Below are 23773 nucleotides of genomic sequence, written 5' to 3'. Positions count from 1 at the left end.
TGTGTGTGTTTTGCATGTTGTCTGCTTCGGTGTACTTTCGAGTATTTTACATATTTGTTTCATGTGCGCCATTTGTGTCTTAAGTTTGTCTGAGTATATTACTCTTTAAAAAATGTGTGATTTGTATACATATTTTATAGTGATTTATTACAGTATATTATATAAAGAATTAATAATGAGTATTGGTTTTTTTTTTTGCGTCTTTGTGTGTCTTCGTTGTGTGTTTTTGCATGAGTATTTTACATATTTTTTTTCAAAAATGTTTGAACTGCATTACTGCAGTAATATATTATGAGTTATTGTAAAATATTATATAAAGTATTAATAATTAGTGTTTTGTGCGTCTTTGTGTGTCTTTGTGTGCCTTAGCAGCATTTAGTAGGACCGGCATTATCGTGACTAATTTATTAAATATGTTTACCAAAATTATACCCTGTTTTGTTTGGTTTGTTTACGTATGTTAAAGGTATAAGCGGGAGACATACGGCTTATTCGTTATTATTTCAGTAGACTTTTTTGTGATAGCAAAGTATAGATTTTTCGTTATAAGAGACTTTCACTTACGTAAATATTCAAGATGTTCTTTAATGGTTTAAGTCATACCTTTCTGACAGGCAACAACATGTCTAGCTGGTTCTTTCTCTTCTAGTGGTAAGGTTACTTGCGGCGTTCCGCAGGGATCCATCTTGGGCCACTACTTTTTTTATTGGAAGTGACTAGAGGTACGGATCCGTACCTCTAGGATATGGTTCTAGAGGTACGGATCCGTACCTCTAGAATCTGGTTCTAGAGGTACGGATCCGTACCTTTAGCCAAACCACTGGGGTTTTGCTACAAGTACGGACGTCCCATTCTCACATATTGTGTGCCGCTTTTCAAAGTTAAATTGTTCCAAACTTATGTACTGCTATATGCCACCCTACTGGGGGCATAAAAAGAACATTAATTTGTAGTAGGTAATTTGCATACGTAATATGTTAATCAGGTAATGAAACACACGTCATGATTGTACACTCAGAAAATGCGAAAATGTTTGTATGTGAAAATGCAGAAGTTGTAATCATTATTCAAATACGTCTATAGTGATGGGTACTTTAAAATACTAAAGGTGATATTTAATCAAGACTATTGCCAAGCAATATAAGTCCCCTTCCGGTGAAACTCCACCATTTTCAGCAATATATCTAGTCTATGTGTTGCCATAGCAACCATAATTCTTAACGGATGAACAAAATGTTATGACGTGCATAATCTCAATATTGGCGTGGCAGAGGCCGACGTGTATCCCCACGCCGCATATTTGATCCAGGAGCGCTCAAGGGTTGGTAATGGGGCCATGCATAGTTGAGATTGACCGTATTGTCATAAGAGAAGTTCAATATCAATAAGAAGTGAATCGGTGTAGAAATGAAGAAGTTATAGTAAAAGGCAATTTTGGGTGGGGGTGGCCTATGTGGGCGGGCGCCCCAGGGTTGGTAATGGGGCCATGCATAGTTGAGACTGACCGTATTGTCATAAGAGAAGTTCAGTATCAATTAGAGGGAATCGGTGTAGAAATGAAGAAGTTATAGTAAAAGGCAATTTTGGGTGGGTGTGGCCTATGTGGGCGGGGCGCACCAGGGTTGTTAATGGGGCCATGAATAGTTGAGATTGACCGTATTCTCTAAGAGAAGTTAAGTATCAATCAGAAGTGAATCGGTGTAGAAATGAAGAAATTAAAGTAAAAGGCAATTTTGGGTGGGTGTGATCTATGTGGGCGGGGCGCCCCAGGGTTGGTAATGGGGCCATGCATAGTTGAGATTGACCGTATTGTCATAAGAGAGGTTCAGTATCAATTTGAAGTGAATCCGTGTAGAAATGAAGAAATTATAGTAAAAGGCAATTTTGCGTGGGTGTAGCCTATGTGGGCAAGAGCCCCAGGGTTGGTAATGGGGCCATGCATAGTTGAGATTGACCGTATTGTCATAAGAGATGTTCAGTATCAATTTGAAGTAAATCGGTGTATTTTCAAAAGGCGTGGGGATAATGACGTGCATAATCTCCATATTGCCATCTATCTATGTTTCAAGTTTCATGCAAAAATATGAAGAACTTTTTAATAATCACAGGATCCAGAAAAGTGTGACGGACAGACAGAGCGCAAACCATAAGTCCCCTCAGGTTTCACCGGTAGGGACAAATCCCGCTTAACTAGCACATAACTTAAAACCTTTTGTACGTACTGCAGTGAAATGGTCTCTTGTGTTTTTTCTGTTTTCCCTTTTTCTTTACATTAAATTTGTACGGAAAACATTGGTTATGACATAAACTCAATCAATGAAATTGATTTTATTGTAGTTCTATTAAATTTATCTTCGTAACTAATGTGCACAACATACACGTGCTGTATGCAAGTCATACTAAACATCATGTTCATTCTACAACATGGGGACGAACTATTATTATTATATAACATAGCTGTACATTGGTACAGTTTTCTACCAGAATATTTGTTTATAATAAAACGAACTTATACACATATTACCAGCAACGTTTATTAACTCAAAGATAACAATTTTAAGTATATCAAGCAGACATGTCTTGATTTAAATTTCAAATTATTAAAACAATATTGCAAGCAAGGTTTGATGGAACGTATAAACATTTGAGATGAAATGGAAGCATGATTGACCGCGAGAGTGTGGCTGATGACACAATGTATATGAGTATGATAGAAGATAGTCAAAATGACCCAAGTATGCTCTCTTTATTTACAATGGCACCATGCTCAGGTGAGCTAAAGGTTGCAATGGCACCATGCTCAGGTGAGCTCAGGGTTGCAATGGCACCATGCTCGGGTGAATTCAAGGTTGCAATGGCACCATGCTCAGGTGAGCTCATGGTTGAATGGCACCATGCTCAGGTGAGCTCAGGGTTGCAATGGTTCCATGCTAAGGTGAGCTCACAGTTGCAATGGTTCCATGCTTAGGTGAGCTCACAGTTGCAATTGTTCCATGCTAAGGTGAGCTCACTGTTGCAATGGTTCCATGCTCAGGTGATCTCACGGTTGCAATGGTTCCATGCTCAGGTGAGCTCACAGTTGCAATGTTTCCATGCAAAGGTGAGTTCACAGTTGCAATGGTTCCATGCTCAGGTGAGCTCACGGTTGCAATGGTTCCATGCTCAGGTGAGCTCACAGTTGCAATGGTTCCATACTCAGGTGAGCTCACAGTTGCAATGGTTCCATGCTCAGGTGAGCTCACGGTTGGAATGGTTCCATGCTCAGGTGAGCTTACAGTTGCAATGGTTCCATGCTCATGTGAGCTCACGATTGCAATGGTTCCATGCTCAGGAGAGCTCACGGTTGCAATCTAAATCAACCATAAATGATACCATACAGGTTACACATCTTAAATGGAAGCTGCCAACTATGATTCTTAGGTACATTACAAATGAAAATGCAATACAGCAAGATATGACTATTTTTTGAGAGACAATATACTCTTACTTTAAGCTGTGACATGCATTGTCAAGATTAACATTATTACCACACATATATTTATATCCCCACATAATGTTAGGAGAGGTCACAAATCATGTTTCAAATTAACTATAACATTACGAACTTAACAACCAACACATTTTTTTCATACATAAACTAATGCTGCACCAAACATAGAGCAAGAAGTCCAAGATACTACAAACATAGATCATGAAGAAAATACACACACATAAAAGCTGATGTCATACAAGAGATATAAATAATTAATTAATTATTAACTGTCTTTGGTAGACTATAATACAATGCATTTATACTAGATGAGTCGATGTAATAGCATGTATTAAAATATCTATTCAGAATAGCATGTATTCAGATATCTATTCAGAATATCATGTATTCAGATATCTATTCAGAATAACATGTATTCAGATATCTATTCAGGATAGCATGTATTCAGATATATATTCAGAATAGCATGTATTCAGATATCTATTCAGAATAGCATGTATTCAAATATCTATTCAGTATAGCATGTATTCAGATATCTATTCAGAATAGCATGTATTCAGATATCTATTCAGACTAGCATGTGTTCAGATATCTATTCAGAATAGCATGTATTAATATATCTATTCATGTCGTCGTTAGAACACACATAATTGTCAACAGTTATTCAGACAGTCTTTACATTTGAATAATCAATACCAGCTAAGACACCACACAAATGAGACATACCTTGGGAAAAGGGGACTTAATGCATATACGTAGTGTCGTCCCATATAACAACACTTTCCATCAAGATCGGATTTTAGTTTAAGTGACTGCCTTCAAAAGAAAAATTCTGTAAAAGTGGAAAGTGTTGTCCCTGATTAGTCTTTGTAGACTGCACAGGCTAATCCTGGACGGCAATTTACGCACATGCATTAAGATCTATTGTGCCAGAGAGATAGTAAAATAAAACATATTTCCATTACAGTCTCCTACTGAACACAAAACTGTTTCGTCTTTAATTGAGATATGGCAAGATGCAAAAGCAACATTCTACGTCCTTTTCCTAGAACTATATTTATCACACCACTACAAAGATTCCTAGCCAAAATCAAGTCTAGGCTGAAAATATCGTTGCTGATTAGCCTGGGCAAACTGCACAGGCAAATGTTGGACAACAGCTTACGCACACGCAAGTCCTGTCTTCAGAGTGTGGCTCATATATATCTGATTAGTAAGCATTTGTGTCGTGTTCTGAGAAAACTGGGCTTAATTCATGTCCGTTAAGTGCCGTCCCAGATTAGCCTGTCCAGTCCGCACAGGCTAATCAGGGACGACACTTTCCGTCTAAACTTGATTTTCGGTAAGGAGGGACTTCCTTGAAACTAAAAATACCATAAAAGCAGAAAGTGTCGTCCCTGATTTGCCTGTGCGGACTGCACTGGCTAATCTGGGACGGCACTTTACGTACAAGCATTAAGCCCAGTTTTCTCAGAACAAGACACATTTATATCGGTCCATGTTTAGAGGTATGATATGTTATATTACTCATGACCGAATATGAAGTCATCATTTAAAGTAAAAAACTCAAATCAGATTCAACAAACCCAACACCAAGATGTATTATACTTAAGACACCAATCAACAAAGTTGCAAAATACTTGTTTGACCAATATTAATAGCAAGCGCTCATTATGTCCTGTCTAACATGTCAAACCTCTTACATCTTATTAATTTATACTAAAATGTTGTAGCGATTATAATTTATTATTTTTTCTATACAATGGGGGCATTTTGGTAGAAAAACTAGTTAATATCCTGTTTTGTAATATATCTGACTCTTCATCAATAAAAAATGGTCATTTTATTATAAGTCCCACTCGATAAAATACAAAATGATATTGCATTAACCATTTATTTTCTATATACAAGACGTGAAAATTGAAAAGATCACACCCTTTCTTGTACAAAATTACACATCTTGGGTGAATGATTAACACTTATGTTAACATTATTTATGAGTAATATACTAATAATTTACAAGCCAAAAGCTTGTCCATGTTTTGCTTATAAATATAAGCCTGAGAAAAAATGAAAAAATGTAAAAAACACAATATGTTTATTCTTTGTACATTCCTTCCTGGGCAACAACAAGTAACTTAAGCCATTAAGAACCAGTTAAAAAAACTTGAAACATGAGTTATTATCCAAGAAGCATCAACAGTTCTTATGGTGGAAAAAATTAGCATAAACAGACATGCACAGATAAAAATCTAAAATACTTGCATAAAATGGAGTGTAAAACAATCACACAAAAAATTGAAATCGTAAAAATCTTTAACCATCTAAGAACAAAACGAACAACAAGCTTCTACAAAATAACTAACTGCAGACTTTTATAAACAAATCTACTATGAACTGTTTAATATTTCATAAAATCTGTTGAAAATAACTTACACATTAAGTTTCAACATTATGCTCAACTAAAAATTATAAATTGTTAATTCTTCAAAAAAGTATTATGATAATTTATATAGTGCTTAAAGTAAAGATAATAGCAGATGAATATAAATTTTATTTTGGTTACTGTGGAAACAACAAAAATAGCACACACTGTATAAACCTGCTAATCATCATCCAGAATATATCAATCAACAAAACCCATATCACATACTTTTGACAGTGGTATTACATGAGAAACAAACAAGTGCTCTTGGAAGTAAGACGACTTTAGAAGCAAGCCTGTAAGTGTGAAAGTGGACGCTGACTAGTGGTAATAAAAAGAGTCACGTTCTGAGAAAACTGGACATAATGCATGTGCGTTAAGTGTCGTCCTAGATTAGCCTGTGCAGTCCGTACAGGCTAATCAGGGACGACACTTTCCGCCTAAATTGGAGTTTTGCTAAGAAGAGACTTCATTTAAATGAAAAATGTCATAAAAGCAGAAAGTGTCGTCCCTGATTAGCCTGTGCGAATTGCACAGGCTAATCTGGGAAGACACTTTACGCACATGCATTATGCCCAGTTTTCTCAGAACATTTCTTAAATGTGTATGATGATATGAAGATAATGCTATGATGTTTGTATGTTGATAATGAATAGGCTAGCAGAGTTTGCATTCAGATAAAACAGTTGATCTTTATATTATGAAATGATTTTAAAAATCTTTCAACATGTCTTTTGTGTATTTAAAATGTTGACAATAGCACTATTTTCTATACATTCATGCAATTTATGGAGAAGTGACACACACAAACATAACTATCTGGAAAAAATCTTGATTAAAACCACATTAGACACAAACAGCGTATTTACTAATCCTTTCCTGAGCATAATGGTTTGAACTAAATATTTACATGACTAACATTTGTATTATTATTTTTGTTTGCTTGAATATTTGAATTACGTTTCAGTTATTGTACACAAAAAATTCAATCTATCTTCAGATTAAAGTGACAGCATTTAACTCTTTGCATGCTGGGAAATTGGTCGTCTGCTTAAATTAACATTTTCTTCATTTTTTTCAAAGAATATTATCAGAATAGCCAACAGTTTGATCCTGATGAGACGCCTCGTTCTGTGGTGTCTCATCTGGATCCAAACTGTTTGCAAAGGCCTTCAAAATTCGGTTCAAGCACTGAAAGAGTTAAATGGCTACATAAATATTGTTCATACATATTACATCAAGAGCTTTGTCACAGACACTACAGCAGTCTCCTACAGCCTTCACCCTTTACCACTTAGATATGTATTTTTACACATTTGTTGTCCCTTAGAAAGTTAAGTTTAATTTAAGACCTTTCTTAACAAAGTCAAGTTTTAAAGGCTTCATTTCCAACCCTTAGATACTGATGAGCGGCAAACAGCATAAAATCTGAACAGACTGCGAGTTACTCGCAGGCTGTTCTGGTTTTATGCTGTTTGCATATAGCCATTTTTACTTTGCTTCTGAGTCGGAAAGGGTTAATGTTGTCAGAGTACCGTTAGCAACAAAACCTCTGTAACGTGTATTAATGTCCATGCAGATTTTCAATTATATCATTACCAATAGCAATCAAAATTTCGGTCTAACAAGAAAACTTAAATCAGGTACACATCCAACATGTGGCCTTCTAACAACATACCCGGTTTCAACAATGTAGCTTAACTGCTGAATAGCTTAAGTCCTTTTTCAGTTGTTACAAGATAAAAATTTTGGTTTGCACATATTTCTGTACAAACAACATATCATAATTTGTGTTTGACACATGTGAATATTTCCCATAACTATTATAACAGTCTATCAACATACTTGTACTCAATTTCACTAACCTAGCTTAAGTTCTTTTTGCGTTATTGTAGGATCCAGATTATTTTTGGATGAACAGACAAACACAACTGATATAGTACGCACAATCTCCATATGGCCCTCTATCCACATACCGAGTTACATCACAAGATCCAGGTTTTACTTTTAAAGTATTTCCTAAACTATCTATGACCACAGCAACAACAATTTTGTCTGACAAACAAACACTGAAAGAGTGCGGATAAACCTAGTCCCCTCCTGCTCATTTGTCTAGGACTAAAGTGTTCAAATTTACTGTCTACAAGAATAGCACTGTTTGCTGCCTATCTCTTAACAAAAGTGTTTTTCTTCACTGAAAAAACTAAAGAGCTATAAGCCTTGCTCTGCGAAAACTACGTTTAATGCATGTGCCTGAAGTGTCGTCCGAGATAAGCTATGCAGTCTGCACAGGCTAATAAAGGACATTTTTCAATTTAAAGGTATTTTTCATTTTAAGGATGTCTCTTCTAAATGTAAATATCCAGTAAAGACGCAACGTGCTGTCCCTTACTAGCCTGTGCCTTTACAACACTTTACGCACATGCATTAAGCCCATTTTCCCTGAATGCACTTTCATTACTTCATTCAATTGGCGCGTGTTGATTCATTAAAATGTGTCATAATATGCTTGGTGAGACACGCTTTCTTTGAGTAATGTTTCCCACACACGTCACCCTCAAATGGTGTCTCTTTTGTGTCTTTCTTAAAATGAATGCTCAAGCCCTGCTTTGTGGCAAAGGTTTTTCCACAGTCGCCGCATCCAAAGCTCTTACTTCCCGCGGCCAGCACGTCTGACGATGATGACGGTTCACTGAAGGAACCCTCAGAGCTTGTTGACGATGCTGCAACTCTCGACCTGGTCCCTGGGTGTGAGTGGAGACGCTTGGTAGAGGGACTTTTCGGAGGATAAAAAGTTATCTCAGCCTCTTTCAACTTTAGTGTATACGACTTCAGTGCCATTGTTTCGTACTCCTGCATCATTTCCTCTTTCACAGAGGGCAAATTAACGTCAATTTCGACTCGTGGAGACTGTTTACTAGGAGACAAAAAAGTGGCTCTTTTCTGCATGGGGCTCATCTACGCTATCGCGAACTTAATTTCCACCAAACTCTTCAGCATATGTTCGTTTTATGGCCATTGACTGCAGCACGCCAGTGTTTGAAGTCCCATAAACCTGTTCATAAGAGTTTGTATGCATCTGGATGACACTGGCCTGGGGCCTCGTATCAGGCAAGTCAGGGGGGTCAACAAACTGAGCCGCCATGCTGGTGACCCCAGATATCACTGGAAGACTCTCAGACGGCTGGGATATGGCGATAGATATAGGCAAGGCTTGTAACACGTTGAACAGCACTGGCATTCCTGGTATATTGACACCCTCTGACGACACTTGTACCATGTTTAGATTGGACATGTTCACGCTGTTACTCATCATAGTCTGGGTCAACAATTGTGATGTAGCCATTCGCTGTTGCTGCAGTTGTTGTTGTATTTGCTGATGAAAAAACTGCTACTGATGCTGTTGTTGCTGCAAGAGCTTAGCTTTATGCTGACTTTACTGTTGTTGCTGTGTCAACAGCTGCTGCTGTTGCTGTGTCAACAGCTGCTGCTGCTGCTGAAGCAACTGACCAGACGGTTTCTGTTGTTCCATTGACAGTTCTTGTGATGCTGTCTGTATCACAATCATCGGCCCTTCCTGGCTCAACACTTGTTTTTGTCTCTGCTGGTACTGCATGAGAGCCGCTTTCTCCTGCAGTCTCTTCTCCATCTGCTGTTTCCTCACTTGCTCCATTTGTAGCTGCTGTTGTATTGTCAGATACACCATAGTTTATATTTAGCTTTTACAAGAGAATTTCTGTGTAAATATGTTAGAAATAACTCCCTTGTCTTGTGTAAGAAACGAAAACGCGCAGATAAAACATAAACATTTTTCCAAAGAATATCGTCTACACAGTTATGCTAAAAGGACTGGCTTTATTTTTATTTTCACCATAAAATGCAGAACAATACAATAAAAACTATCGCATTTAACTCAAATGAATGTTTTCGCTTTTTACCATGCGATATCAACATTTCTATAAGTAATATATGCATTGTAGTATATTAAATCAATATCTATTGTAAATCTAGTTCAAATATTTTTCGCAAATATTAGCACCCTCTACCGTTTTCATAAAACATTTTCAAAACAAATATACTTAATAATTCGAATTCGTTTTTCGTCTTGAATTAAGTAAGATGAAGCAAATGCAGCACTTGAAGATTTCTTAAACATGTAGATAGCATAGATGTGCTGCATATTTTTCTATAGAATTAAAACCTTGAGAGCGTTAAATATAAACAGTCATAAATACTCGTTTAAAATCTTAGAATATGATATTCATCAATTAAAGTCAATAAAGGATGGCTAAAGCGTATAATAATAACAATAATACAACCATATTAAATTTAACGACTTTCATGAACAGCCATTTTCACAATTGACTTAGACGTTCAGATATATTGTGAAATTCATTGTGTAGGCCGCTTGTGCCACATTGGATTACTAAAGGATACTAAACATAATGTTAGTGGTATGTTAACAATTTGGTTGATATACGTTTCTTTATGGAGCTTTTTATAACTTGAAATGTATTTTAAATAAAAATATTGAAAATAAATTTGGCTGAATTTTGAGATTGAACAGACTTTGTTCTGCATGGGAGTCAAATGCTTTATCCGATAAGCTAGTTAAAACACTTGTAATTTTGAACGTACTGTATTTAAGCATGGTTACTCCTTAAGTGAAATCGAGTGGTAAATTACTACCACGTGGTATTTTCAAAACAATCAAAAACTCTCTGTGAAATAATGCGTTCAAACAAAACCTTGAAGTGTTTTGACAATGCATTGACAATTTTAATTTAAGCAGTTCTTTTAAATACAAAATCGATTTAAGTGGTATTTTCGCTATGTGTAATGTTCGTTATATGTGGCGGGCAAATTTAAAACAACTCATGTAAAATTTACCTGGATTGACCATCATAAGATGAACCACGCAGCTTGTACTTTCATCAAAGAGATCAATGAAGCGAATTTGTATTATTTGATGCTTCAGCTGAAAGAAACACAACATTATTATACAAATGCAATATCTCACTCTGCAAATCACTGCCGCTCTAGTGTCACTTATGCGGTACATTTGCCGTACTGTAATATATATATTTTAATATAAATTCGGTGTTATATTGACATTCACTCAGTTATGGTTTCTGACAATACATAATTCTAAGTAACTGAAATGTAATTACGTGAACATGTTTAACATGTGCAGTATTAATACGAAGAAAATTGGCTTCTACCTTAAACGGCTAACGTAAAGTTGGTGGCGGTTAAAAAAAGTATTTCACTTCCGCCATATTAACATGTACTTTAGACATATAACATTATTTTTCAGTCATATCCAAGAAATGATTTTTGCATAACAAATCAACATGTTCAAAGTTCTTTAATCACTCACTAATGACTATTCCTATGAACCATTTTATTGAGATGTTTTAAATGCGATATTTTTATTTTTTTAATTGCTCTTTTTAATGTTCTCAGTTGGTTGAAATTATTTCTCAATGGCTGGAATTGATGTACGCTTAAGAACGTTAGTAAACTAAGTGCGAAAATAATAAAATATACACAGCTGTTGACATATTTGTTTCTTCATACATCTCTGAATGCCACATTGTTAAGCAAACGGTTCAGAGGAACGGACATAGTTAAGGGAAGAAAAAGGTGCATACAGCAATTTGGTGACTCTTATTTATTTACCTTGTTTCCTTTGCAGCCATGAATAAATGAAGACATAATTGAAATAAAATCTGTTAACGCTTGTTTTGTGTCAGTGTCGCACTTATTCATTTTATCTTGTAAATCTTTTATGAAACTCTCCATTTCTGTCAACTCAAATTCGTTCTGGAAAACACGCAAACATTTTGTTTGTAAATGACAATAATAATCAAGCATTCATGGTTTTTATCCTTATTTAATCTATCATAATATATTACCTTTTCATGCATGCAATCCTTGACAGGTTTACCGTTTTTCAAGAAAAAACCGGACGGTTTTTGACAATTGCCTGTCGGAGAGAATCGTAGCTTGCAGCACAACAAACGCTTCGAGTTCCAAGCAAGCAAAAGTTTTTCTATGTTGTCTACCTCTTCACAACATTTGGGACCCGTATCATAAACAATGCACAAGCAGTCGGCATCTTTGTCTGCACGTGACATTAAGTTTTGATGCACATTAAGTTGTTCTCCCAATACGTCTGCAATGTTTGAAATTAAACTTGTATTACTAAATCACTATATGCGTGAACATTTTAATGCAAATTGCAAAGTTTTGTACACGCATGATCACAAAGAAATTAGAAGTGGTAATTGTTACTTCACAATGTATATACGCTTGTTCTTAAACAAAGGTCGTGTTTTGAAATAATTCACTGTGCGTGGGTGTTCTGTATATGATATAAACATCGACGCATATCCCATTATTTTAACGTGTAAACGATTTTCATGTAAGGATACTCGCTAAAACACACACACACACACACACACACACACACACACACACACACACACACACACACACACACACACACACACACACACACACACACACACACACACACACACACACACACACACACACACACACACACACACACACACACACACACACACACACACACACACACACACACACACACACACACACACACACACACACACACACACACACACACAATTATCGAAAATTGCCATGTACTTAACCGCACTAACATGTAACAAATTGCATGAATAATTGAGTTTAAACATCTCTGTAAGAAAGCTTTCAAAAATGTAACTTGTTTCAAAACATTTATTTAGAAACAGACATTAAAACACTCAAGGATAACGTAAAATTTAATAATAAATAAAAGCATACAAGAAACTTTTTAACCTCGAATCTAAAGAGAAACTAAATTACTTTATTTATGGCAATATGAGACAGTACAGATAACTTCAATTGATATTCTATGGTACAATATCACTGGCTGAAAAGATAACTATTTGATTTGTTTGTAATGAATATACATACATTTGTATTTGCAAATTATATTGAAACTAAATGTTAAATTTCTGACCAAGCTATTTGAACTGAAAACAGACTTATTTTATAAGCAATTACATTTTGATTCTCAACAAGAAATCATACAAAAGGAAATACATAAGTTTTTTTCTTTATTATTCAACTTTAAATTAAGTCAACAGTACATCTTCTCCTACCTGCAAATCTCGGAAATAGGATCTTTTGTATCAGGGCATCAAAGTCGTTCACAGTTGTTGCCAAAACCTCGAATCTGTGACGTTTTGACGTAAACGGTTGAGGAAGTACAATGTCGAAACGAAATGCCACTTTGTATGAGTAATTGTAGGCAAGGCATTCATTTTGCCAAGTTATTTTGATCAAGCTTTTTTCAGGTTCCATGTCACGCAGAAGTCCGTTTTGTCTGTGTATCTCAAGGTAATGCGATAATGAATCGATTGTTATAAAGGGTCCATCTATGCGACATTCACAATTCGGCAAAGCACACGTGCCACCTGAAGCTTTCATTGTGAAAGCCTGTACCAACAACTTCGTAAAAGGACTTCCTTCGTTTCGTAAAGATATGGCCGAATCAGTACTTACAGTTGCGCTTAATTGAATGAGACGTTGTTCTTCATTAACTCTGATTCTTTCTGGCTGGCAACAGTCCATGAAAGCTATGACTATTTTAATGTGTGTACATTCTTGTATTTTTCTGTTAATGTGTTGCAAGCTGACATATTCATTCATGCCAACTTTAAATCCGTTTCTGTCGTGGTGTCCTGAGTAGAGAAACACCAACGTGTGAACATTGGGTCTCATAATCGTCTTAAATGCATCATCAATCCGGACTGACACAGGTTCTGTTGTTTGCGTTGCCGAATCAATTATGATTACAGTGCTAGAAAGATAACATGACATACGTGCATTTAACTGATATATTTAACAGGAATAATTGTGTATGTGTTATGTTCTGTTCTGTATGCTCCAATCAAAGTTTGATGGGAAAGGTAGTATAGTGAAAATATAACGGTTAAATATTTTTATGAATTGGCTCTTATGTAGTGACCCGTAGTGACCTTGACAGATGAGGCAAGAAGACGGTTGTTACACTTGACACATTGTCTTATGGTGGTTTACTGCAAATAATCTTAAGATATTGCAAAAGTATGGCTAAGACAATACTTTCCTGAAGGACATGGAAAGCAGAACGGTCACAGTGACGCGAAGATACACAGATGCACAGACAGCGCAACTGTTAAATATTGAGCTTCTATTGTTCCTAAAAAAAATGTTTTGGTGCCCTACACCATTTAAATTTTTCTTAAAATATTTGCAATACATGCATAAGTCGAAATTCGTCATTAAATGCCCGTCTAGTTTGCAAATTTATTCATATATTTATTTATTCATTTATATAAATATATTGATTTTTTTATTTTGTTTATATTAAGTATGGACTGACAATCTTTTATCAAATTATTAACGCAAATCTTTTCAGACAGCATTTATACTTTACATCAATACTTTTTATTCGAAACACGTTAATGTAGGTTATTTGTGTCTACACATTCATTAATAATAACAGGGAGCCCCATTGCTTTTAGAATATGTAAATCATTTTGATCAAATGATAAACAAAGAATGATTATTTTTTTAATGAACATAATGTCTAATATTGATAAGAAAAGGGACTTTACCTTACACACATCGATGGGAGAACTTTCGATGATATAGCATGTGCAAACATCTTCACATCATTTCGAAACGGATTGTTGTCTTCGTCGAATCCAGCTATTAAAATGGCGCCCCATCCATCTCCTAAATTAGTGTATTTGGGCGATGAATTTCAAGTCAAGATAAACGCAAATTAAAGTAGCATGTATTAAATAATATAATAATTTGAATGTTAACAGAGTAATAAACAAATACGTAAATCATATCAAATACAAAGTATAAAGAAGCCAAGAAGGTGCGTTGAATTTTGGATTTACCTATGATAGATTTGATCTCGTTATCGCACTCCTGACACTTGACTGGATTTACGTACGAATTCCTCATGCAGGCACAACATATTTTGATTTTTGTTGCGCAGCCAGAATGATTAATTTCTGATACTCGGCGAAACGAAGGATTTTCTATAATACAATATTAGAACGTCTACTGACAATAAGATTACATTCATGTGTAAGTCTGGTATTTTATGTGACTACCTACTTCCTTACATTCTTACTTACCTGTGTTTAATAACAATTAATTAAAATTCGAATAAGAAGCATAAAATGAATTACAGATGGTAATTGACACGCAAACAAGCTGTAAAATAACGGACTCTTGTATCGTTTGGAAACGTTCATTTTGGCTTATCTCGAATAAAATACTTAGACATGTGTTATGCCATTTCAGTTTAAAAACTGAAGAATTGTTTTGAATATTAACGGCTATCATTATATATTGGAACATTTTAAAGTTGTCAACACAATATATTATTAAAAATGGTTTCATCAATGCTAAATGTTTAAAATTAAAACAAAAGTATACCAAATTATAAAATTTCAAATGATTTTATACCAATTACATCGTTCTTTGTGTACAAATTTAACACTACTGTTCAATGTCGGTTCAAATAAGAACGTGCTTATTTTTGTAAGTATTTACTTGAGATGGATTTGTAAGTTAAAACATGTTAATAATTGCCGGTTTTGTTTTATTTAAAAGGTCTCCACCTAGACAAAATCCTTTAATATTCATACGATGTTTATGTTGCTACCCCTAGATTGCAATGTACAATTGGTGTGGAACAAATTAACTAGGGAGTGGGCATACTACTACACTATGATTCTCAATTGTGTCTTTGAACAAGAAGCCAGACTGGAACATGTTAGCAATACAACTATCCATGAAAATAGAAATGGGGATCTATCCCGGGGTAATGATCTCAAGAATTAAGAACACTTGTTTTTACAATAACAAGACGGTCATTATAGCCTAAAATAGCTCTCATGAATTTTGGGACATCAAAATATTAAAGACTTGAACAGGAGAACAAAATTTTGATCACGTTTAACCCAGATCAAACAGGGCCTATACATTGTTAAATTAAGTATTCTGACAAAGTTTCATCAATACTGAGTCATACTTGTGGACCGTTTGAGGTAACATGTTCTGTTTGTATTTTTTACCGGCAACTAGTTTAATACACTTTTGACCCAGATTCAAACTGGGCCTAGATTTTGTCAAGATAAACCTTCTGACCAAGTTTAAGTCATAACTGTTGCCCGCAAAGTGACAATATCAGACCTGTTCACCCTACCGATTGCTTCTCAGTAGTATGGAGGGCATCTCTCAGTAGTTTTGGGTTTTTGTCAGTAGTTTTAACTTTTTCAATCATTTTGAGCATTAAAACACCATGACTGGGTCACATATCAGTTTAAAGTCTCTATAACGCTCAAAATCAACAAAAATTTCGTTAAGTATTACGTAAAATAAAGTTAACACCTTAACAATCAGTGTTCCTTATAGTAATAGCCAAAATTTCAACGCTAGATGTGGTATGATTTCATAGATTTGTGTAGATACAAAATGCTCGTTTTTATTTATTTGTGGCCACAATTTATTCCCGCGAATATATCTATTCATACGACACACGAACAACATTTTAGTGTTCATGTGTCGTATGAATAGATATGCAAAACAATCATTAAAACGTGCATTTTGTATCTACAAACATCTATTTTACCAGACCACATCTGGCGTTGAAAATTCGGCAATTGCCATAAGAAACACTGATTTTAAACTGGTTAAGTTTATTTTACGAACACTTGTACGAAATTTTCGTTGATTTTGAGTAGTAATGTTACTTTTACGGTACATAAAGCATTAGATGAATAAACTTGCTAACAAGGGCTGTTTGTAAAACATGCATGCTCCCCTACATGGGCTATAAGTTGTAGTAGCAGCCATTGTGTGAATACGTGTTTTGTCATTGTGAACGGTGGTGGTGGTGGTGGTGGTGGTTGGTAGGTGGGTGGGTGGAGTGGGGTGGGGTGGGGTGGAGTGGGGGGGGGTTGGGGTCTGGGTGGATGGTGGTGTAGTAGTAGTAGTAGTAGTAGTAGTAGTAGTAGTAGTAGAAGTAGTAGTAGTAGTAGTAGTAGTAGTAGTAGTAGTAGTAGTAGTAGTAGTAGTAGTAGTAGTAGTAGTAGTAGTAGTAGTAGTAGTAGTAGTAGTAGTAGTAGTAGTAGGAGTAGAAGTAGTAATAGAGTAGTAGTAGTAGTAGTAGTAGTAGTAGTAGTAGTAGTAGTAGTAGTAGTAGTAGTAGTAGTAGTAGTAGTAGTAGTAGTAGTAGTAGTAGTGTAGTAGCAGCAGCAGCAGCAGTAGCAGCAGCTGCAGCAGCAGCAGCGGCAGCAGCAGCAGTAGTAGTAGTAGTAGTAGTAGTAGTAGTGGTAGTAGTAGTAGTAGTAGTAGTAGTAGTAGTAGTAGAAGTAGTAGTAGTAGCAGTAGTAGTAGTAGTAGTAGTAGTAGTAGTAGTATGCATTAGAAAAATGCAGTTAGCCTTACATTTGGTAAAATTTAAATACATTACAAGGGAGGCAAATGCTGTAACAATAAATTTAAACTTATTGCATTTGTTTCCCCTGTATATAAGAGTGTATTACCTCCCCTGTCTTGCTTATATTTATATTAATCAACAAAATTAAACATTAACACAATATTGAATATACGAAATATACAACAAATCTCATATTCTGATAATTTTTTTTACTTATCCACTGTATTTTAATAAAAGGATGATGTTTCATTGGACTGATAATTATAGATTTAGGATTACAGACCAGTTGCTTCAGTAATATTGTTCAGAGTGTGCCCTGTTGGCCGCGTATGCATTCTTGAGTTATCATTCAAAAACCATTTTACTATTTCGAGATACCGTGACCTTGACCTTTGACCTAGTGACCTCAAAATCAATAGGGGTCATCTGCGAGTCATGATCAATGTACCTATGAAGTTTCATGATCCTAGGCCCAAGCGTTCTTGAGTTATCGTATGACAACCACCTGGTGGACGGACGGACGGACCGACCGACCGACATGAGGAAAGCAATATACCCCCTCTTCTTCGAAAGGGGGTATAGTAATTAAATCCGTTAAGTGATTTTATTTGCTTTTATTTGTTACAGCCTTTGGATTGGGTAAAATGGCGCGATAAACCATGAAATTGGAAAAAATAGCGCGATAAACCATGAAATTGGGAAACGTTAAGCATTATAAATATGATTATAAGATACAGAATTAATAATAAAATTAAAATTGTTTTTAAGTGCATGTTTGACAGCATTTTTATATTATTAAGTTCTGCTTTAATGTCTTCTTACAGTGAAGACAGTATTTTATTAATATCCACCCACATGCATATTAAACTTACTATAATCTATAGATTCTTAAATACGCCATTTGATCATAAGGTTTTTAAGAGTAGCTATTAATTTAATTCAGTATTTTTTTTATATTAAATCTCATAAGGGGAAAACATAAACAAATACTGACAAACACTCTTTAGTGTTCTTGTTGTGTTAATAATGTATTAAATGGAGTAAAAATAATATATTTCATTTGCTTACCTTTCAAAATCTTGCACTTGACAACCTCTGTTCAATGCTATTTCATTAAACTGTACAGCGTAACAAACATAATAAAGCAGAATATGCATATGAATCTGAGTATACACAGATCCACTAACATATAAATCAAATCATGTTTGTCTCTTTCCTTTTGCGAACGATACTCATTATAATAAATGCTTTTACTTTGTGAGTAGACTGAACTTCAATTTGTGACGCACATTCACGGTGCATATTTCTGATAAATATTTTATTTTTATCTCAAACGTAGTATTTTGCGTGAATTGACACACGAATTACATTATTCCATAATTACCATATGATATACGTTGTTAATTTGAATGGTATTTATTATTTTCGCCGTAAATCGCAATATCTCGTCTGCTTGCCGCCATTTTGGACTTGTATAAAAACAGGCGTGCTCAATCCCGATCGACTATCGTCGGTATTCTCCGCAATAGAGAGAGAGAGATGTGTATTCTGGATAGCAACATAAAATCGTATATATTCGGCTAAATTTGCGAACCAATACGCAAATCAGTTGTTGTTCGGTGACGACTCGACAAGCTCGATCAGCACTCGTTCCCCGGGATGCTTGAATTTTAACGTTTCTTTCTACGAAAGCGCCAAAATGACTATGATTGATAAATTACCCGCAAAGACCGAAAATAAGCGAAAGTACGATTAAAAACTGAAATTTGACCATTTTGATCGATGGATCCGTAGTTTTTCAGTACAAATCCGTAGTGCGTAGTTTAGCCAAATAATCCGTAGTAACTTCGGCGAATCCGTAGAAGTAAACAGGTCTGCTGAATATAGTTTCTTAACGCTGGCGACTCAGATTTCAACTTAAATTAAAATATACATTATGGTCAAGTTTCATTAATATTGAGTAATAAATATGCCGTCTAGAGCCTAAGCACGTTTTTCCTCAGATTTGACATGATGAACTAGTCTTAGCAAATTCTGTCCCAGATTAGAACCCGACATTGACATTGTCAAGATACACACGTATAAATATATATGAACTCTATCGTCGTAACAAGAATGTTCCGAGATTTGACCTGTTGGCCTAGTTTTGTTTTTTCCGAACATGATAAAGATTTAAACTGGGCTTAGATTTTATGAAAACAAACATTTTGATCAAGTTTCATCAAGATTGATCTTTGGCTCTAGAGTTTTAATAAAAATCTGATTTTACCAGATGACCTAGTCAGACGGTTTTGAAACGTACGGAGTCCATATTTGAGCGCGGCCTAGCTTTCGTCAACAAAATCGTTTTAACATCGTTTCTACGTAATTTGACCATGTAACAAGATTGTTTTCTTATATTTGACCAAGGTTTTGGACATACATGACCCGGTTTCGAAGTAGTCCTAGATATTGTCCAGATAAACATTCTGACAACGTAACATCAAGATTAAGTCAAAAGTTATATATGTTGCTTCTAGAGTTATAATGCAGCTTTCCTTAGATACAACCTGATGACCATTTTTTGGGACGCAGGTGGCTTAGATTTGTACTCGGCCCATATATTGTTAAGATTTACAATCTGATCAAGTTTTATACCGATTTATCTATAAATGTGACCTCTCCAGTGGTAACAAGGGTTTCATACAAATGAACATTATAACATTTTAATGCACGTGACCTATATTCAAATAAAACCTAGGTAGTGCAAAGATAAATACACTGATCAAGTTAAATCAACATTGAATAAAACATGTTTCCTTTTTTGAGAGGCTACACACTTTTTCTAAGATTTGATCTGTTGACATAGTTTTAGGAGGCGCGTTGACGAGATTCAAACTCAGGATAGTAAATGTCAATATACAGATTTTGACATTTTTTACGTAGACTTAAAGTTAACGTAGATAATGTCAAGAACAAATATTATGACCAAGTTAAATCAAGATTGAGTCATAATGAAGCTTATGGAGTGGAAACAAGAGAGATTTGTTATCGTTTTTACAAAAATGTTAATTGAAATTTTTGTTGACGTAAAATAGTGGTAAACTCTTATTATCCACAGAGTCGCTACAGTAACGTCACAATTCTGGTCCCTTCTTATAATAAATGCAAACATTTGCCGTTTCAGGTTTTCTAACATACGCTTCACTAAATAACACGGATATGTCTCATAGAATATGAATCAAGTTCGATAACTAGCCAAACGATATGGTTTCCCATGAGGTCCGTCTTAATCACATGCTTATATTTTTGTCCACGACCTTGTTTATTTATATTATATATGCCGAGTTCTTGAAAATAGGCCACATTTTTTTAATAATATGATTTTCGGACCCGCCGACTGCAATTTTTGACGAAACCAAAAAAAAATTAAAATCTTTTTTTTTCGGATGCCTAAAGGTAGCTTTTAAACACGAAACGCTTGCCGGGTTTTAGAAAAAGTTCAAATGAGTTATAAATCATCATAATAAACCCAGTTTTAATGAACCACATTAATACGCGAACCTCCTTCATCGTGTACATGTGCTGGAATTTACCAACAGCTACGCCATCATTGTTTGTGAAAGAAGTTGATGAACGCTACAACGCTTTCATCAGCAAAGTCTGCTAATTTCCCAATAATTATGCAACCGTCAAATAAAATCCTGAATGGAATCGATTTGTAAGTAAATATTTTATTATTTCTTTACAATTTTATAAAATTGATAGTATTAAAATGACTAAAAAATATTATGAAAGCAATAAGAAAAGAACGAGTTTAATTTAACAGGTACTCGAAATGCGAAACCCATTTACGCCTATCAACTTTAAACATTCCATATTTTACGCACAAATACGGTCATATTTGAGAGAATAAAAGTTTATGTGTTGTTTAATGTAGTTATAGTGACGAATTTGTGCATATAATATGTGTTTTTTCGTTATTTTCAATGGGTACAAAACTTTGGTTTTGTTCCGAACTGGTTCGTACCAAAAGTTCAAAAATCGCAAAATCAACAGTTTCTAAAACGATTTTAATCCATGAATGTCCAAATAAAATAGTCAAGTTTATGGGGGTTATTATCGGATTAACAGCTCCTTTATGACATTAAACTATCAATTATGTTATCCTGGGATAAACTGTCACGAAGATAAATAATTATAACGATTATTAGGAACGCTATTTCTTTAATCAATACCATGACAAAAACACATGTTAACTTGTTTCAACAGGCATTTGTGTTTAACAGTTCCATTTTTAAAATGTTCTGGGAACGATATATTTTAATTTAGATACCAACTATTTCTGAAATCAAAAGTAGGTCCTTCACTCGATGTACTATATTTCGGATATGATAAAATTCGGACATATATAAAGATAGTGACATTTATGTGTTGATTTGTTGTATATAGTTTGTACAAATATGTTTTGTGTTATTTCAGACAACAAGAATGGATGGTGGCAATTATCCTGGGTCTTTTTGTCAAGAAAAAGATGTGAAAAAATATTCATTTAATTGAACCTGGAAATCAACCACCACACCTTACAGAAAACCTTTTAACAAAAGGTGTAGTTTTAGAATTTGTGAAATTTGATAATAAACAGAAGTGGATGTATATCATGTCCAAATGACCAAATGTATAAACTGTTTAACAATTTGAATTGAGACGCTTTATTTTCTGATGTTTGATATTTTCCTTTCAGATGATATATATTTGTGTGATTCTAGGTTTTAATAAATAATTCTAAAACATTTATGCAGCATACTGTTACATTCTTGTTAACGTTATTATATTATGTTGGTTATCTGGTTTATCAAGTGGAAAAAATGTTAGTTATATAAAAATAAAGCCTTTAATATTAAGACTTATGAAGGTACTTATTGTTATTTATGTATTAACATACTTCTCAGAGTAATAAAAATATAGTAAATGCCATTATTCATTAATGTAGTAAGGTTCCTTAAATGATTGTCCTTATTGATTAAGTTTGAATAACGGGCGGTTTTCACACCGCGATTAAGTGGCGACAACCTTTTGTGGGCCAGTGAACCCCCTGAAAAGCGTTTTATTTTGCTATTTGTATTTGTCTGCGGTATTGATTTTTACTGGACAATAAACTATAAATGTTTCTTTTAAACCTCAATAGCTTATTGGTTGTTTGTGGAGATAAAGTATTTTTAATGCAACATTTGGATTCCTTGTGAAAAAAACATAAAAAAATCACCAAAAAGTTTATTATAGACAAGTGAAAAGATTGCATAACTTTTGAACTTATATATATATAGTTAAGATATTTTTAAAATTCAAACTAATTTAAAAACTGCACATCAAGACCTACAGTCTATTTATGATCATTTTGCACATCAACATGTTTGAAAAAAAAAACTGTGGTTGCTTTGTAAAAAGAGCTTCATACCATAACATTTTCAAAATGAACGCATATTTGGTCGCCCATCCTTTTTTTCCGTCCTCCTACCCGACACTTTTAGAAAAAATCCGAAAATTATTTTAATAAAAAATGTTGGCCTTACGCACAATAAAACCAGAGACATTTAACATTAATTCACAGATTAGCACCAAAGACGCGTAATACTTGTATTAAAGACATAGAATGATAACTCAACAGTTAATGCAATCAATTACTTACCTGTTTCCAATTGTCCATTAACAACACATATTTCGCAGTTATTGTTATCCAGGACCGTCCACTTTTGTATCGATTCTTTGATTGAAATCGACTGTAATTAAAGTCAGATAACAATTGATCTACGTGTTAATTTTCATTAACAACAGCTGCAATGAAAATCATATTTTCTCAATATATATAATGAAAGAAAGAAAACACGTTTAAAACATACATAAAAATTGATGAACGCAGACTATAGAATAATTTTTTATTATTAGTTGTTGTTTTTTCTGAAAATCATAATTAATGTACGTACGAAACAGGTACACTTTATCAAGAGGTTTATACTGGCCCTAAAGCTCGAATGAGTTCAAGGCATCCCACTTGTTCAATACTTGACCTATTGATTTATTTTGTGGCCCAAGTAAACTCAGCAAGAAGACTCACATTCAAAAACGGACTAGATATTTTGAAGATAAAAATTCTAACCAAGTTTCAATAATACTGAATCGAAAATGCTGCCTGTATAGTTGTAACACGTTTTTGTCAATCTTCTACCAGGTTACTTAGGTATTGCGCGTAGATTCAAACTAGTCTTAGATATTATCAAGATAACTATTTTAACCAATTGTAATCAAGATTGTGTCATGAATGTGACTTCAAAACTGGTAACAAAGTTTTTCT

At 34.5% G+C, this 23773-nt stretch overlaps 2 protein-coding genes across 2 annotated transcripts in view; both read right to left on the bottom strand.

The window, feature by feature from the left end:
• Positions 1–2520: 2520 nt before the first annotated feature.
• Positions 2521–23773, bottom strand: part of LOC127834792 (uncharacterized) — a 73522-nt gene continuing 52269 nt past the window's right edge. Inside the window, exons 9-16 of the mRNA XM_052360834.1 lie at positions 23111–23201; positions 14888–15031; positions 14594–14714; positions 13094–13794; positions 11834–12093; positions 11598–11741; positions 10806–10893; positions 2521–9597 (exon numbers count right to left, since the gene is read on the bottom strand). Coding sequence (XP_052216794.1) covers positions 9341–9597; positions 10806–10893; positions 11598–11741; positions 11834–12093; positions 13094–13794; positions 14594–14714; positions 14888–15031; positions 23111–23201 — 1806 coding nt within the window. The 3' untranslated portion in view covers positions 2521–9340. The remainder of the gene's footprint in view (positions 9598–10805; positions 10894–11597; positions 11742–11833; positions 12094–13093; positions 13795–14593; positions 14715–14887; positions 15032–23110; positions 23202–23773) is intronic.
• On the bottom strand, positions 8382–8873 carry LOC127835855 (zinc finger protein 248-like). Its single transcript, XM_052362281.1, has one exon. It carries the CDS (start codon positions 8871–8873, stop codon positions 8382–8384), a length of 492 nt encoding a protein of 163 aa, XP_052218241.1.

The sequence above is a fragment of the Dreissena polymorpha genome, chromosome 6 (assembly GCF_020536995.1).
Source record: "Dreissena polymorpha isolate Duluth1 chromosome 6, UMN_Dpol_1.0, whole genome shotgun sequence".
Classification (NCBI taxonomy): Eukaryota; Metazoa; Mollusca; class Bivalvia; order Myida; family Dreissenidae; genus Dreissena; species Dreissena polymorpha.
This window is presented reverse-complemented; position numbering and strand designations above follow the sequence as displayed.

What these genes read in the sequence shown, in the direction of transcription:
- LOC127835855 (XM_052362281.1), bottom strand. Translation starts at nt 8,873, where the DNA reads ATGAGCCCCATGCAGAAAAGAGCCACTTTTTTGTCTCCTAGTAAACAG.